Source organism: Micrasema longulum, unplaced genomic scaffold (assembly GCF_059751315.1).
Source record: "Micrasema longulum isolate JH-2025_06_02 unplaced genomic scaffold, ASM5975131v1 h1tg001969l, whole genome shotgun sequence".
Classification (NCBI taxonomy): domain Eukaryota; kingdom Metazoa; phylum Arthropoda; class Insecta; order Trichoptera; family Brachycentridae; genus Micrasema; species Micrasema longulum.
The window spans coordinates 317,043-332,080 of NW_028279142.1; the positions used below are offsets into that span (position 1 = coordinate 317,043).

Sequence of the window (15,038 nt, forward strand, 5' to 3'; positions counted from 1 at the left end):
GAAGTTTATAAGGGTATAGATTATTATTAGACAATTATTATATTTTAGCTATGCTAATTTTTTATATTTTATTATAATATAAGTAGTTAAAGAAAAGATAGTAATGCTTAATTTCATTAAAAATTATTATCTATACATTATATTAGTTTCTCTACAAACGCACTGCAAAGGCATATTGTTTTGAAAAAAAAAACCTTGGCACGTATAGTCAATTCAAATGTTTAATAGAATGTATAAATGTCTAGTGCGTGTCAGTGATATGAATGGTCTGCTCAATTTGTACATTTCAATTTTTTTTCTTCTTATGGTTCCTCTTCCCAATGGAGGTTGGAAATCATCAATCAATGGAGCCAGTCGCGCAAGTTAAAAAAGTTATTTTCACCATGTAAATTTTGCGTTTTTTTTAAAAATTTGATTTGCAAATATTATTTTTTTTTTGTAGCATATTAAAGAATGGGTGTAGTATAATTATTGTGATGCGGAAAACATTGGTTGCGTTTAACGGAAATCTGTTCACTTACTTGAACTCAGCAGTGGTAAAGCCGCGTTCAAAAAGTGCCACATCAACGCAACGGTGTCGTTTGGTTTACTTTTCATTTTCTAGATTTGTTCATTTCCGTTCTGTTCGGTGGCGAGTTAACAGCGTTCACTTCGAGACTCCTGGCTTGTGATTTCACCGGGTGTTGCTCGTCGTGGCCTGTGACCCTTAAATATTATTTCAAAGTTTTCTTCATTACAATAATATCATCATGAAGAGAGACAATAACAGCGATGGGGAGTTCGTAAGTATACCCTCGTAATATTATTTAGTTTCATCCGCCGTGGCCTGCTTTTAGGCCCACCCTTCATTATAAATGCTTGTAATTATTAGTAATTGATGCCAAAAACACATTGAAGTATGCTTCGCGGTTTTCTTTTACCATGTGATGTTGAGCTTTACTTAGAAGGTGCATCGTGGCGTCGATTCATTTTGCCGGCTCGCCGCCATTTTGCGGTCCCACGCAGTTTAGTTTGATTCAGGTTTCTAGGTTTTAACGCGTCCCACGTATACGTGCTTGAATTCTCTGTACGCCCTGACGATTTATTCCGGATTTCCCCGATTGTGAACCGCCGTAATAATGCAATTTTTAAAATTCGCGTTGGTGCGTCAGACGCCAACAGCACGCCGCCATTTTCATGTCGACCGCGAACTACAGCAATAACAGCGTTAAATATTTTTTGCAGGACGAACCCGAGCACATGAGGAAGCTTTTCATCGGCGGATTGGATTATAGGACCACCGATGATTCGCTCAAGGCTCATTTCGGAAAATGGGGAGAGATCGTGGATGTCGTGGTAATGAAGGATCCGAAGACCAAAAGGTCTCGCGGTTTCGGTTTTATCACGTACTCCCGCGCACAGATGGTAGATGATGCCCAGATCGCGCGTCCCCATCGCGTTGACGGCAGGTAATATTAAATATTTAGGCCACGTGTTTGATGTTTTTGCTAACGTTTCACTTTGACCGCCATTTTGAACGCGTCTTGCGATCCATGACCCTGTTTGTTAGTCATTCGTGTTTGTAGCCACAGATTTGCCTCATACAGGTCACATACCTGGTATGACTTCCCTTACCCTGTGGAGATTATGTGCCAGAGCTCGCTATGTTGGCTTGGATCTACCATATCCTCTTCCAATACACTGCCTCGCCACAAAAAAAACTTGACTTTTTTATTATTATATCATGCACCACATAAGTATTCTTAATTGTTTTTTCTGGGAAGATTTTGAAGTATTTCGTCTATGTTATATTTCTTTAAATACAGTCAAGCTTGGTTATTACGAGGAAGAGAGGACCGACCCAATTTGCTCGTAATTGGCATCTCTCATACTAAAGAAAGTTTAAAAAAAAAATTCTATCACCATCGCATATTGTTACCCAAGTAAACAAATAAATATACCTATAGAGTTCATGCAGATAATTAAAAAAATAAACCATGAAGGAAAATCATAACCAATGTTTTCTTTATTTAAAATTCAGATAAATAAGCATTCTTATTTTTCTACAATAATTACATTGTGGGGAGAAGGTTTTTTTACACAACTCAAGGTTTTTCACTCAACTCTAGGTTTTTCACTCAACTCTAGGTTTTTCACTCTATTCTATTTCACAAATAATGCCACTTTTTCACGAATTAAGAGACACTACCTCTTGTTAGTAGACATGTTTGTAATTCAAGGGTAAGTTTTTAACTGAACTGACATCCCCCGCTCGTAATGTTTATTATGCATTAACCATAGCACATTTAAAAAACCGAAAAGCGCTCTACAAACCTCCCTGAAATAAGAATGTTATTCATAAACTACCAAAAAGTTGTGAATTTTACTGTGCTAGCTTGGATTTTTAACAGGCAATTTCAACCATGTGTGTGATGCCTTTCCAATGTTCTCGGTAAAGGTACTCAAACACTCAACGCTATGTTAGCCGCCCGTTTGGATTTTTTAAATCTGGTTCTTATTTCAAAAATTATGTTTTTAAACAATTGAAAAGTGTTTGCTCTACCGTTGACAATATTTTTGTTCGGTATGTCTGAGAAGTAGCTCATTACAAAAGTAAACTGATGTATGGAGAAAACCATAAACAAAAATGCTAATGAATGTTTCCTCGTTACATCCGAGATCTCGCTATTTCCGTGACCGTTATAACCAAGTTCGACCGAATAAACAAACAAAAATAAAATATTTACACAATCTACGGACTGTGTATACTGGTGTCATAAGCAAAATGGCAGTTATTTCCCAAAAATCATATATTGAGATGCGACACTTTCTTATATTTATCAACTTTTTGCAAATGAAAAAAACAGTTGTTTTAACAAAAGTGCGTCTCCCCTCAGACTGGTAGAGCCCAAGAGGGCCGTCCCGCGGCAGGACATCAAGCGGCCGGAAGCTGGGGCCACAGTGAAGAAGCTGTTTGTGGGCGGCTTGAGGGACGAACACGACGAAGACAACCTCAAGGAGTACTTCAAGCGCTTCGGCCAGATCCGTCAAGTCAGCATCGTCACCGATAAGGATACCGGCAAGAAGAGGGGATTCGGATTTGTGGAGTTTGATGATTATGATCCCGTGGATAAAATATGTCGTAAGTATATTGCAATTATATTTTAGACCTCAATGGTCAATTTTCTGACTGATTTTAATAATTGTCATTTTATTTCATAAATAATAGTTATTAATTGGCCTCCACGGCGTAATAGTTTTGATACCCAACTCACTCACGAAAGATTTTTGGTTCGATTCCTGGTACGAACTCCGAGAAATCAAATGTGATTTTTCTCTAGCCTGGGTGTTCTGGGCTGTAATTGCCTTGACCTGTTGTGGTGCCAATTAAATGTATAAAAGCATATAGTCGCCTTTAAAAAATTAACTTATATATTTTATTTCTATTGTTAATTAATATCACCGCAGTCCAGCTATATTTTGACTAGACCGTCGTCAAAATATCGTTTTATGCTGCTAATATAAAATGCTACAGATTTGATTTTGTTTTTGACTAATATTCGTTAGCAATTAATGAAGTAGCTACAAATGCATTATTTAAGTGATAGATGGTGCTTAAAATTAACTAGTTATCCTTGCGATTTTTTTAAAAAATTTATTTAAAAAAAATAAATATTTACGGATATTATCCATTAATACGGTTCATAGCAATAAATATTGCAATATAAGAACAGTTAAAAACATGAAAAAAGAAGAAAAAAAGCATGGACAAGATCTGGACTCGTTAGTGCTCGTTTAGATCATTATAACCTTGAACCATAAAAGTCCAGATCCTGTCTTGAGTTAACAATAATCATCGATAATGACGATATCATACTCACTAATTATGTTTTCTGCTTTCAGTTCAGCACATGCACACTATCTGTAATAAGGCTGTGGATGTGAAGAAGGCCATATCCAAGCAGGACATGGATCGCGGGGGTGGCCCCATGGGAGGTGGCGGTGGCGGCGGCGGGGGCCGCATGGGCGGGGGCGGCGGCCCGCGTGGTGGCGGGGGCCGTGGCGGCGGTGGCGGGGGCGGAGGAGGCTGGGGGGGTCGCGGGGGGCAACAGAACGGGGCTGACTGGAACAACGGCGGCCAGGGTAAAGAAACTGAATCACAAGCAGGTATAACATATGCCTGCCAGTAGGACAATGCAATCGCTCGCTGTAATTCAACAAAAAATTTCTGCGGTTTGTACGAACTCATCGAGGCCCTGGGATTCTCACACCCACACCGGATAGTAGAGGAATCCCGGCTGATTTTTGAGTTCTTAAATATTTCTAACGAGTGAATGAATAGATCTTTCTAGCTTTTGCATTGTTTTACAAGTACTCGAGTCGAGAGTGAACTTGCATAAAATTTGTATGGATTCCTGAAGCGTTTCTGCTATTCATCAAAAGGTAAAAGGCATACTTTGTGCAAGTTCAATTCAATCGCTCCCAACATATTATGTTCTGAAATATTAGCCACAGATTTGCCTCATTCAGGTCACATACCTGGTATGACTTCCCTTACCCTGTGGAGATTATGTGCCAGAGCTCGCTATGTTGGCTTGGATCTATCATATCCTCTTCCAATACACTGCCTAGCGACAATATCGATAGCTTCTCTTATTATGTTATTTTTTGTGTCACCCGTTGTTACATTAATTATGCTTCTTCCAGGTTATAACCAGGGCAGTTGGGGCAACGTGAACCCTTGGGACAACGGTAACGGGGGCAGCTCGTGGTCCCAGGGCGGCGGTGGCGGGGGCTACGGGGGCGGCGGACAGGGCGGTGGTGGCGGCGGGGGCTCCTGGGGGCAGGGAGGGGGCAACCAAGACTTCGGGGGAGGCTATCAGCAGGGCTACGGAGGAGGGCCCATGAGAAGCCAGTTTAACCAGAGCCGTCCGGCACCTTACGGCGGCGGGGGTGGGGGAGGAGCGCAGATGGGCGGCCAGGGGGGTGGATACGGGGGTGGCGGCGGCGGCGGGGGCGGCGGCGGCTATGGTGGCCAGGGCGGACCCCGGCGCTTCTGAGGAAAGACTTCGCGTAAGTATGACTCTTGCGTCATTATTGACTTAGCTGCTCATTATCATTTAAATTCCACCTTCATCGCCCGAGTTCCTCCTCGGGAACGGTTGCCGTGTTGTTGTATGTAGTGAGCGGCGCCGGTGAAGTAGAAGGGGGCGGTGCTTCTCCGCCCTCGCGCCGGGAGTGCTGGAACAGTGTAACTAACAGTTTTGTTATCTATAGGTCCCGTTCGCTCTAACTAGTGACTAGGCAGGCAGGCAGGCAGGCAGGCAGGCAGACAGATCCTTAGCAGAACTTAGTGGGAACAGAACAGTCAGCCACGCGACACCGCTAGACACGAGAAGAGAGTTGTAGGGAAACAGTGAATATGGACTCTATATTAGTGTTGTAATGTGATTTTATTGTATCGGTTGACTATAGATCCCTGTAATAGGTTTGACCATGTCCAAGAAGGTATATTGTAAGCGCAAGATAGATTGGTAACTTGACAAGTTTAGTACGTACTGTAGTGCAGTAGGTAGCGTGCTAGTGTGGAGTTATGCTGTACATCGCTACACACTAGATGCTAGTGTGACTCTAGGCTACATGGTACGATACCTCAGTGATAGTTCCACTTCGAACACTAACTTGCGATTAGTTAAGTTCTTTTTAATATTGTTTTGTAAGATTGACCTAAGTGCATAGAATTTAATAAAACTCTTTATACAGAATACATGCAGTTTATTGTCCGGATAGAGATGTACAAAGTAGATCTGATTTATAATAGATTAACCATAGAAATAACACCTTCTTGTGTCTAAAAATTATATATATTTATAACCCCTAGGTTTAGGTGTAGGTTAATAAAATAACAAGATTTGTCAGATGTTATGTACCTACATATTGGTGTTTAAATAAAAGTATTCTTTCAAAAGATCTCGGGAAGGCCCCTTATAATGTTGATTGATTTAACTCCTATTTAATTAGTTGCTAAGATTTTAAGGCAGTTTCGGGGCATACAGGGTGAGTAGTGAGAAATGTCCCGCAAGGAAGGAAAACCAATTCATATTTAGATACTCAAATATACAAGTCTATGAAAGCATTTCTATTCAGTTAGGGACAAAGACAGACTCCCAACGATTGTGCAATCAGCCTATATTTTCATCCCATTACTGAGGTCTATTTGGAGAGCTTAGTTGGAGAAGGCGATGATCATTATGCTTAGCATTAAAGACATAAATATTGGTGTTATCAAAATGTACTTGGGGATGCTGGAGTGAGTTGCTTCAAGAAACTGCTACAAATGGTAAGTGTTCCTGTGATCAGATCGAGTGGCATTGACATGGTTTATGGTAAGTAGCTACATATTTTATTTGTGAATGCTGTTTTTTTTGTTATTTTTTTTTAATTTGGTTTTTATCTTTCAATAAAATAATGAAAATGAATATTTGTTTTTATTACAAATTATCTTAGCTGAATTCCATGTAAGAATAATGAAGCTCCTGTGTGGCCGTACGTCATATTGGTAACGAAAAGACTGAGCATAAGTTTGACTAAAAAAAATAAATAATAATAATAAATACAATAATATATAGAATAAATTTAAAAAAATATGTATTTGAAGAATTTAAGAAATATATAAAAAAATAAACGTGTAGCTATCTGCACCCTCTTCTCTTCCGGTGGCTGGCGTCATTGACGAGCGAGTTTTAGAAGGGGCTCGTCTCGCTGGCCGACGCGTTGGCGGATAGTATTTGCAAACGCAGAGGTGGGCATCTGTTCTACATTCTACAGGCTTATTCCGCCACAATTTCGTTTCGTAAATGCGTTAGTGTATATCTGTCTCATTTTAATTGAATCAAAACCGTATTTCGCCCTCATTCACTATGCGACACGAATGAATTTACGAGACTAGTTTCAGCATGGGAACACTGTTTGCAAACGTTAAGGACGTTAGCGCGACAGCGATGAACGCGTCCGCGTGTTTTTATGGGATTTTGACGTCCCACACGCTCGTAGTGTTCGCTGCCGTAGATTTCGTCTCGAATTGCGAACTCCTGGAACCTATGAGCATTCGAGCTTTGTGTTTTCCAGTGCCTTGTGAGTGGGTCATTGCCTAAGACCCCCTATCGGAGGATTAAAGAGGTTTAGCGTTTTGGGTTAACGATCATAGATGTCACTACCATACAAATCTTGTGGGCCGATTACCTAAGTCTGGAATCCAACCGCAAGGCGCATTCGTCGAAACTATTTTGCTGTCGCATTTCGGCATTTGCATTGAAATTGCCGATTTTAACACAATTCTTAGTATATGTGCATTAAGAGTAGTTTAATTATAGAAATAAAAGACCGGTGATCCTTACATCGGCAAATTTAGGAGAATCGGCGGCCGGTTTAATTGATTTCGCGACTCTTAAAACGTGGTGGGCTTTTGTCTGAAGGACCTTTTTACAAAGTAGTACTGGGTAAAAAACATGAGAAGTAGTATTATTTTAATAAGTATAAATACATATTATAAATGTGTTGGGCTCTTGTTTTATTGAATGAGGAAGTTCAACCCTACGTGAAATTGGATATAAGAACATTTTCTTGTGCGTGGCAAAAATTAGAGCAGTAAATAATTGTACTTCATGTCTATTTCATTGGTATATTATTTTATTTTTAATGCATCCTTTCCTAAGCATATCTCAATAGTTGATAATGTATCGTCAAAAAATATTTCAATCAACTAATTTCGCATATTTAGTCGATATGAAAAAATAAATTTTATTAATATTTAGTATAAGCTGAAGGTTATTTTGCTAACAAGAAAAAAAAACTATTTTTTGTTAAAACATCTAAAAGCTACTATAATCCTCAAAATAAGTGTTGGGAACATAAAAGTTAATTGGATACTATACGAAATGGTTGTATAAATGAATAGGTAGGCAGAATTACCCCCCCCCCCCCATTCAATGCCAAATTAATTCAATTAAAGATTAGCATAAATTTAACGGTTGTGCTTAACTAGGACATACAATTATTTTATGAAATGGAAATTTTATACTAAATCTTCTTAAATTTATTTTCATACGGTGGAAAAAGATGAAATATTGTTTCACTATGGTAAATTTAAAAAAAAAAGTTTTTTTCAAAACAGAATTCTCGTTTTGGACAATAGTTAATTTGATCCAATTGATGCCGCCCGTCAATTAATAAATGCGTTTGTCGTGTCTTGGAGTCTATTATTGTAATGGTATCTACGCAGGTCTACCAATGAATAAAATCTATTGTCTCAAGTCTATTGAATGCCGCAGCGAGACCTATTTTTGGAATCTCTAAGTTCAGTCATATCACTCCACTACTTCGGGAACTACTCTGGCTACGTTTTCCACATATGGTGGGATACAAACTGGCGGCTTATGTATAAGTCACTGCACAACTCTGCTCCAGAATATCTAAGGGAACTCTGCATTCCAGATGAACTAGCTGACGGACGTCTTACGCTTAGATTAGCTACATCTACGTCGAAAGGAAAAGTTATTATACCTCTACGCAAACAGCGCACTAAATTCGGCATGGAATGCTCTCCCAGCAGAGGTGCGAAACCGTTGATGTTTCGGAAGAAACTTAAAACCCACGCGTTCTCTAAGTCATTTGAATAAATCCTTAGCATGTGGTGACAAAGTACATTATTTTTCTTAAATTAAAAAGTTAAAATTTAATTTATATCTTTATATAATCACTTTGTAAAGCGCCCTTGGGGTATTATATTACGAAAATAGCGCTGTATAAGTTATCCATAATAATAGAAAAAATAATTTTGGACGACATCGACAGTTAATTTTAGTTAAAAAATCTTGCTGATAAACAGATCTATTTCTAAATTAGGGGAGAGCAGGTGAATTTGAGCCTACTAAGGGAAAATTTTGATAAAAACCACATTTGTTTACTTAGTTGTCATTTTTTATTAGTAACTTAAACCTCGTTTATTTGACTATCTTTTCATCACAGTTTCGATCAACTACAGCCATGCATTAAGGTACAATAAAGATTTAATAAAAAAAGTCGATCGCTCCCATTACCCCATACGTGCGGCTTATGAGAGCCTATTTAACAACACTCGTATAGGAAATGGGAGCCATAATTTTTACTTCTCCCAAAAATAAAACTAAACATATTAAAAAACAAATCTTTGTTGTTAATACAAAGAACTATTTGTAACACAAATTAAAAATCAACTATTTATCTATCTATTCGATAAGTAGTAACGGACATGATGTCCAATTACAAAAGTATAAAATAAACATACGAAAAGTATTAAGGAAAAATATATATAAACACGTCCAAAATATAAAATTTTTAACATTTTAATATTCGAACTATTTAAACAAAACAAATAAATAAAGATTAAAAATAACTATTACTAAAGGAATTATTATTATTATTATTATTAAGGGAAAATTATTATATTATTAAAGGAATTGTTGAAGGAAAACAAAACTAGACCCTTTGCGGACCCAAACAAAAACACAAATATAAGAATATGAACTATCGCCGCCAGAACATTCTTTATGGGCCCATTTTCCGCAACTTCTGCATCAGTACCACAGCTCCCATTACCCGCTGACTACCATCTTTAAAATAATTAACAAAAATATCTTATTCGGCTTTCAATCACAATTTGACGAATGACACTTAAAAGAAGACGAATCTAGGTATATAATCAGCATAAACATGATACAATAAGAATATATCTTCATCCTTACCTGGACGATGGCAATTGGAAGTTTTTTATAAACGAGGACCGAAAGTCTCTCGTGACTCAATGCAAGGCGCTAATGGCTCACGCGCATGAGGCGAACTTTATCGATGGTTGACAAAAACAGCCAAGTACTTAGGTCACCCGAATGTGCATAGGTTCCGTACAATTGCCATCGCTCCGATTACCCGCCCGCTCTCAATACCCCGCGCTCCCCCTACTCTTTTTCTGCTCGATAAAAAATGAGGACTCATATTTTACCCATAACTATTGACAGCTAGTTGTAGAGGTTTTTTTTGTCACTGTAATTTCTATTACGCCTTATACCAAATTTAAGTGTGTATTCTGGCATTTTGAATCTAAAAGTTTTTTTTTAAAGTACCTACTATCAAGTCAGGTTGTGGTCCCGTGGCTAGTGTTGTGGACTCACGAATCAGAGGTCCGAGGTTCGAACCCCACTCTACCTCAACTTGATCTCCATTTTCTAATAGTGAGTTATTTACAACTCGTTGAAAATGGCCAGCAAAATTGAAATATTAAGGTAAATTATAAAAACAAAAAAAAAACTATTCATATGATTTTCAATGGTTTGCAAAACAATTTGACAACCCTACACTAGACAGAATAACCCCAAATATATTTTGTGTTATTTTGCCTGGTGATTTAAATAATCTTTCAAACTAAAAAAAAAATAATTTTATTTACTTAAATTTTTGTACATAATGTTATTTGTACATTAGCGGGCTTATTGCCAAATGGCAATTTCTTCCAAACAATAAAATAAAAGTTTTATTTTTATAATTCAAGTTACAGAACATATTCAATAGAAAAAAAAAGATTAAAAAGCTAAAGATTCATAAAAATAGAAACAAACGTATTTGCTTACAAATTACCTTAAATCAAAACTATTACTCAATGGGAAAAAGGAAAAAGAGGAAAAAGGAAAGGAGGAGAGATTAAGGAAGAGAAAGGAGATGTTTCTTCAGACGTGATTTAAACAGAGATAATGTAGTAAAATCTTTGATGGTGGATGGGAGATGATTCCGCAGTCGAGCCGCATGGACACTATATGAGTTAGAGAAGAAAGAGGAATTGTGTATGGGTATTGAGAGAGTGCCTTGAGAATGAGAACGAAGAGGTAAACCATGAACTGATAAGCGTTGAAATTTTTCACAAACGTATATAGGAGCGTTAGGACTATGAAGTACATTGAACAGAAGTGAGAGGGAGTGATAGTCTCTCCGCTGTCTAATTTTGAGCCATTTCAGTTGCCTACGATAATCAGAAATGTGGTCATATTTCCTAAGACCAAAAATGTACCTTATGCTGAAGTCGTTCAAGTTTATCGAGTTGCTCACAGCTTAAATCAGTCATGGAAACATCAGCGTAATCTAGAATGGGTGGTAGTAATGCTTGTACAAGAGTGCATTTAGTATTAATGGGTAAGAATTTTTGCAACCTTCTAAGTGAGTGTAGACTGAAAAATATTTTGCGACTTAATTCATTAGTATGAGCTCGCCAGCAGAGATGTTCATCCACGAGAATCTGGACCTGGCACCAAGTGAATACCACCTGTTCCTGTATATGGCCAACGCGCTTGGGGGTACAAATTTGGCCTCAATAAAGGCCTGTGAAAATCGGTTGCCCGGGTTTTATGCCAATAGGTGCTTCTACGAGAGGGGCATTATGAAGTTGAATTCTCGTTGGCAACAAGTTATCAAACAGAACGCCACATATTTTACTCAAATCGGATGATTGTAACGCTTTTTATAAAGCATTAAAATAAAAGCTCAAAATACGAAATTACTTTTTCCCCAACCTGATATATCTTATTTTGTATACTTTCCTAGAAAAATAACGGAGTTTGAGTGGTTGTCATCTCGGCCAATAAAAATCAGATTCAGAAAACGTTTTTTTTTTGCATTACGGTATAAAATACAACTACACATTTGAAAATGTTAGTGCTACTAACCAGGCAAGCAATTTGAAACCATAAAAAACATGTTTCGTGCTCTGCTTAGCACAAGTCTTCAGATATAGGTAGGTACTTAAACAAAATAAGTTTCACTAGGCAGAATAATCCCTTAGTAGGCAGAACAACTCCGTTTGATGCTACAAACCTACATTTACAATTTCCGGGCTTGATTTGCAATATACGAGCATAGTACCTACCTGCCTATAGTCTTGATCTGTATTGTAAGCATATTCCTAAATATCTTGGCCTGCATCACTGGTTTCAATAATAATGAACGTTCAACGGGAAAAGAAAAGAGGTAGGTTGTTTGAGAAATGGGGTGGTTATCTAGTAGGCTGGGGGAAATATGCATAGAATAATAATCATAAGATGAAAGGCAGGTATCTCCCGGTACCGAGAAGATAAGAATCACCCCCTCGCCCTCATTTCTTAATCTGTGGTCAAGACTGGAAAAGCAATTCCGAGTAATTTTACAGAATGAAACCGTTCGTTTCATACTTATGTTGGGTGCTTTACCTGGGATTGATGAGTTATAATTCTCTCGTTCCCGAGATTAATTATTATTGTGTTGGTTTATCCAACCGATTTTTTTTCCGATTAATACCTGTGCAGGTTGGATTATTATTACCTAAATTTTTAGAAGACCTTACAATGACTTACAATATTTTATAATTAAAAGAATTGAATAGAGGTAGATAACAGAGAAAATTCCAAAATACGCATATTTACTATGTTTCGAGCTCCAATACACAAACTGCATTTATTAACAGTATCCTCGAGGCATTTAAAAATAAAACGGGATTACATGGGTAAATCATACAAAACATCTTATAATAATAATAATTTATTTATTTATTAACGAACATTGTCCATGTATACAATTTGTAGGGTTCAAATATTACAATAAAAGAATAGCTTAAAACATTAAACAAAGAAGAAAAGAAGCATTGACAAACATAAGGGACACCAAGACAAGATCCGGACTATTTATTTAGAGCTCGTTTAAATCGTTGTAAACTTAAACCAAAAAGTCCAGATCTTGTCTTGAGTTAACAATACGACAAAGACGTGTCATTGGAGAATTAAGGCCATAGTTTGTTCTATGCTGATCGATGAACAGTACTTCATTGCTTCTCAACCTACGAGTCGGAATATTGAATTTTATTTGTCCCAGTAATGATAAAACATTGATTATACCATTTAGTATGCCGAACTCATATATGGAATCAATATTAGTTCTACGTTTTTGTAGACTAGAAATATTTAACATTGACTCTATCAGCATAATAATAATTACCTCTCTCTAGTTCAAGCATCCACGATACTTTTCGAAGCAAGCGATGTTGGACTGATTCAATGTGATTTATGCGATTGACATATAATGGAGACCAGACCACGGAGGCATATTCAAGAAGAGGGCGAACAGTTGAGCAATAAAGAGTTTTGATTGTATGGACATTAGTAAAATCAGAGGATATTCTGTTAATGAAGCCAAGTAAGTTCGGTGATTTATTTACTGTATTAAGCTAGGGTTTCCTAGGAGAGCGGTGCCCGTATTTTAACGGCCGTAGTGAACGGTGATGCAGTGGACAGCCGTCGTAACGTCGACTAGAGAGTGGTTTCCTAGGGAAACGGTGTTAAATGGTGTTGATAACACCGTTTTCTTAGGAAACCACACTCTAATCACCGTTACGACGGCTGTCCACTGCATCACCGTTCACTACGGCCGTTAAAATACGGGCACTGCTGTCTTAGGAAACCCTAGCTTTATCTATACCTATGCTCGTTGTATGTTAGTTTATAGTCCAAAAAAACTCCTAAATCTCTGATGGACTTAACTACATCAATTTTGGAGTTTTTTTATGAGGTACTCGAAGGAAATCTAACGAATCGACTCACGAATCAGAGGTCCGAGGTTCGAACCCCACTCTACCTCAACTTGATCTCCATTTTCTAATAGTGAGTTATTTACAACTCGTTGAAAATGGCCAGCAAAATTGAAATATTAAGGTAAATTATAAAAACGCTAATATTTCTTTCTTTAAAAAAAAAAAAACTATTCATATGATTTTCAATGGTTTGCAAAACAATTTGACAACCCTCACTAGACAGAATAACCCCAAATATATTTTGTGTTATTTTGCCTGGTGATTTAAATAATCTTTCAAACTAAAAAAAATAATTTTATTTATTTAACTTTTTGCACATAATGTTATTTGTACATTGGCGGGCTTATTGCCAAATGGCAATTTCTTCCAACCAACCAATAAAATAAAAGTTTTATTTTTATAATTCAAGTTACAGAACATATTCAATAGAAAAAAAAAAGATTAAAAAATTAAAAATATATAAAAATAGAAATAAACGTATTTGTTTATAAATTACCTTAAATCAAAATTATTACTCAATGGGAAAAAGGAAAAAAGAGGAAAAAGGAAAGGAGGAGAGATTAAGGAAGAGAAAGGAGATGTTTCTTCAGACGTGATTTAAACAGAGATAATGTAGTAACATCTTTGATGGTGGATGGGAGATGATTCCACAGTCGAGCCGCATGGACACTATATGAGTTAGAGAAGAAAGGGGAATTGTGTATGGGTATTAAGAAAGTGCCTTGAGAATGAGAACGAAGAGGTAAACCATGAACTGAAAAGCGTTGAAATTTTTCACACAGGTATATAAGAGCTTTAGGACTATGAAGTACATTGAACAGAAGTGAGAGGGAGTGATAGTCTCTCCGCTGTCTAATTTTGAGCCATTTCAGTTGCCTACGATAATCAGAAATGTGGTCATATTTCCTAAGACCAAAAATGTACCTTATGCATGTATTCTGAAGTCGTTTAAGTTTATCGAGTTGCTCACAGCTTAAATCAGTCATGGAAACATCAGCGTAATCTAGAATGGGTAGTAGTAATGCTTGTACAAGAGTGCATTTAGTACTAATGGGTAAGAATTTTTGCAACCTTCTAAGTGAGTGTAGACTAAAAATATTTTGCAGCTTAATTCATTTGTATGAGCTCGCTAGCAGAGATGTTCATCCATTAGTACTCCTAATTTTTATGGATTTCCTGTATTGAATATTGGTATTGGTGGAAGATACGTCTAGCTTACTAAGCAATCTTTGACTACCCGCAAACATAATTTGGGTTTTAGATGGGTTCATTAGTAAACAATACTCTTTTGTCCGTGTTGACACGCAATTTAGTGTATTAGACATCGATAATATTTCTTCGCTGGTGTTTTCAGGTCTGCAATGAAGATATAGTTGTAAATCATCTGCATAGAGATGATATGAAAAATTGAGACAATCTG

General features: G+C 37.2%; 1 protein-coding gene across 2 annotated transcripts; it reads left to right on the forward strand.

Annotated features, from left to right (window-relative positions):
* The first annotated feature begins 560 nt into the window (after positions 1–560).
* Positions 561–5,967, forward strand: Hrb87F (Heterogeneous nuclear ribonucleoprotein at 87F). 2 transcript variants are annotated; one of them, XM_088238776.1, is made up of 6 exons: positions 561–782; positions 1,225–1,448; positions 2,877–3,121; positions 3,883–4,146; positions 4,687–5,052; positions 5,257–5,967. In XM_088238776.1, exons 1-5 carry the CDS (start codon positions 750–752, stop codon positions 5,037–5,039), a joined length of 1,119 nt encoding a protein of 372 aa, XP_088094902.1. In that variant the 5' UTR covers positions 561–749; the 3' UTR covers positions 5,040–5,052; positions 5,257–5,967. The 2 variants fall into 2 exon arrangements, with proteins under 2 accessions (XP_088094902.1, XP_088094903.1); XM_088238777.1 differs by having other exon boundaries at positions 3,883–4,122.
* The last annotated feature ends 9,071 nt before the right edge of the window (positions 5,968–15,038 follow it).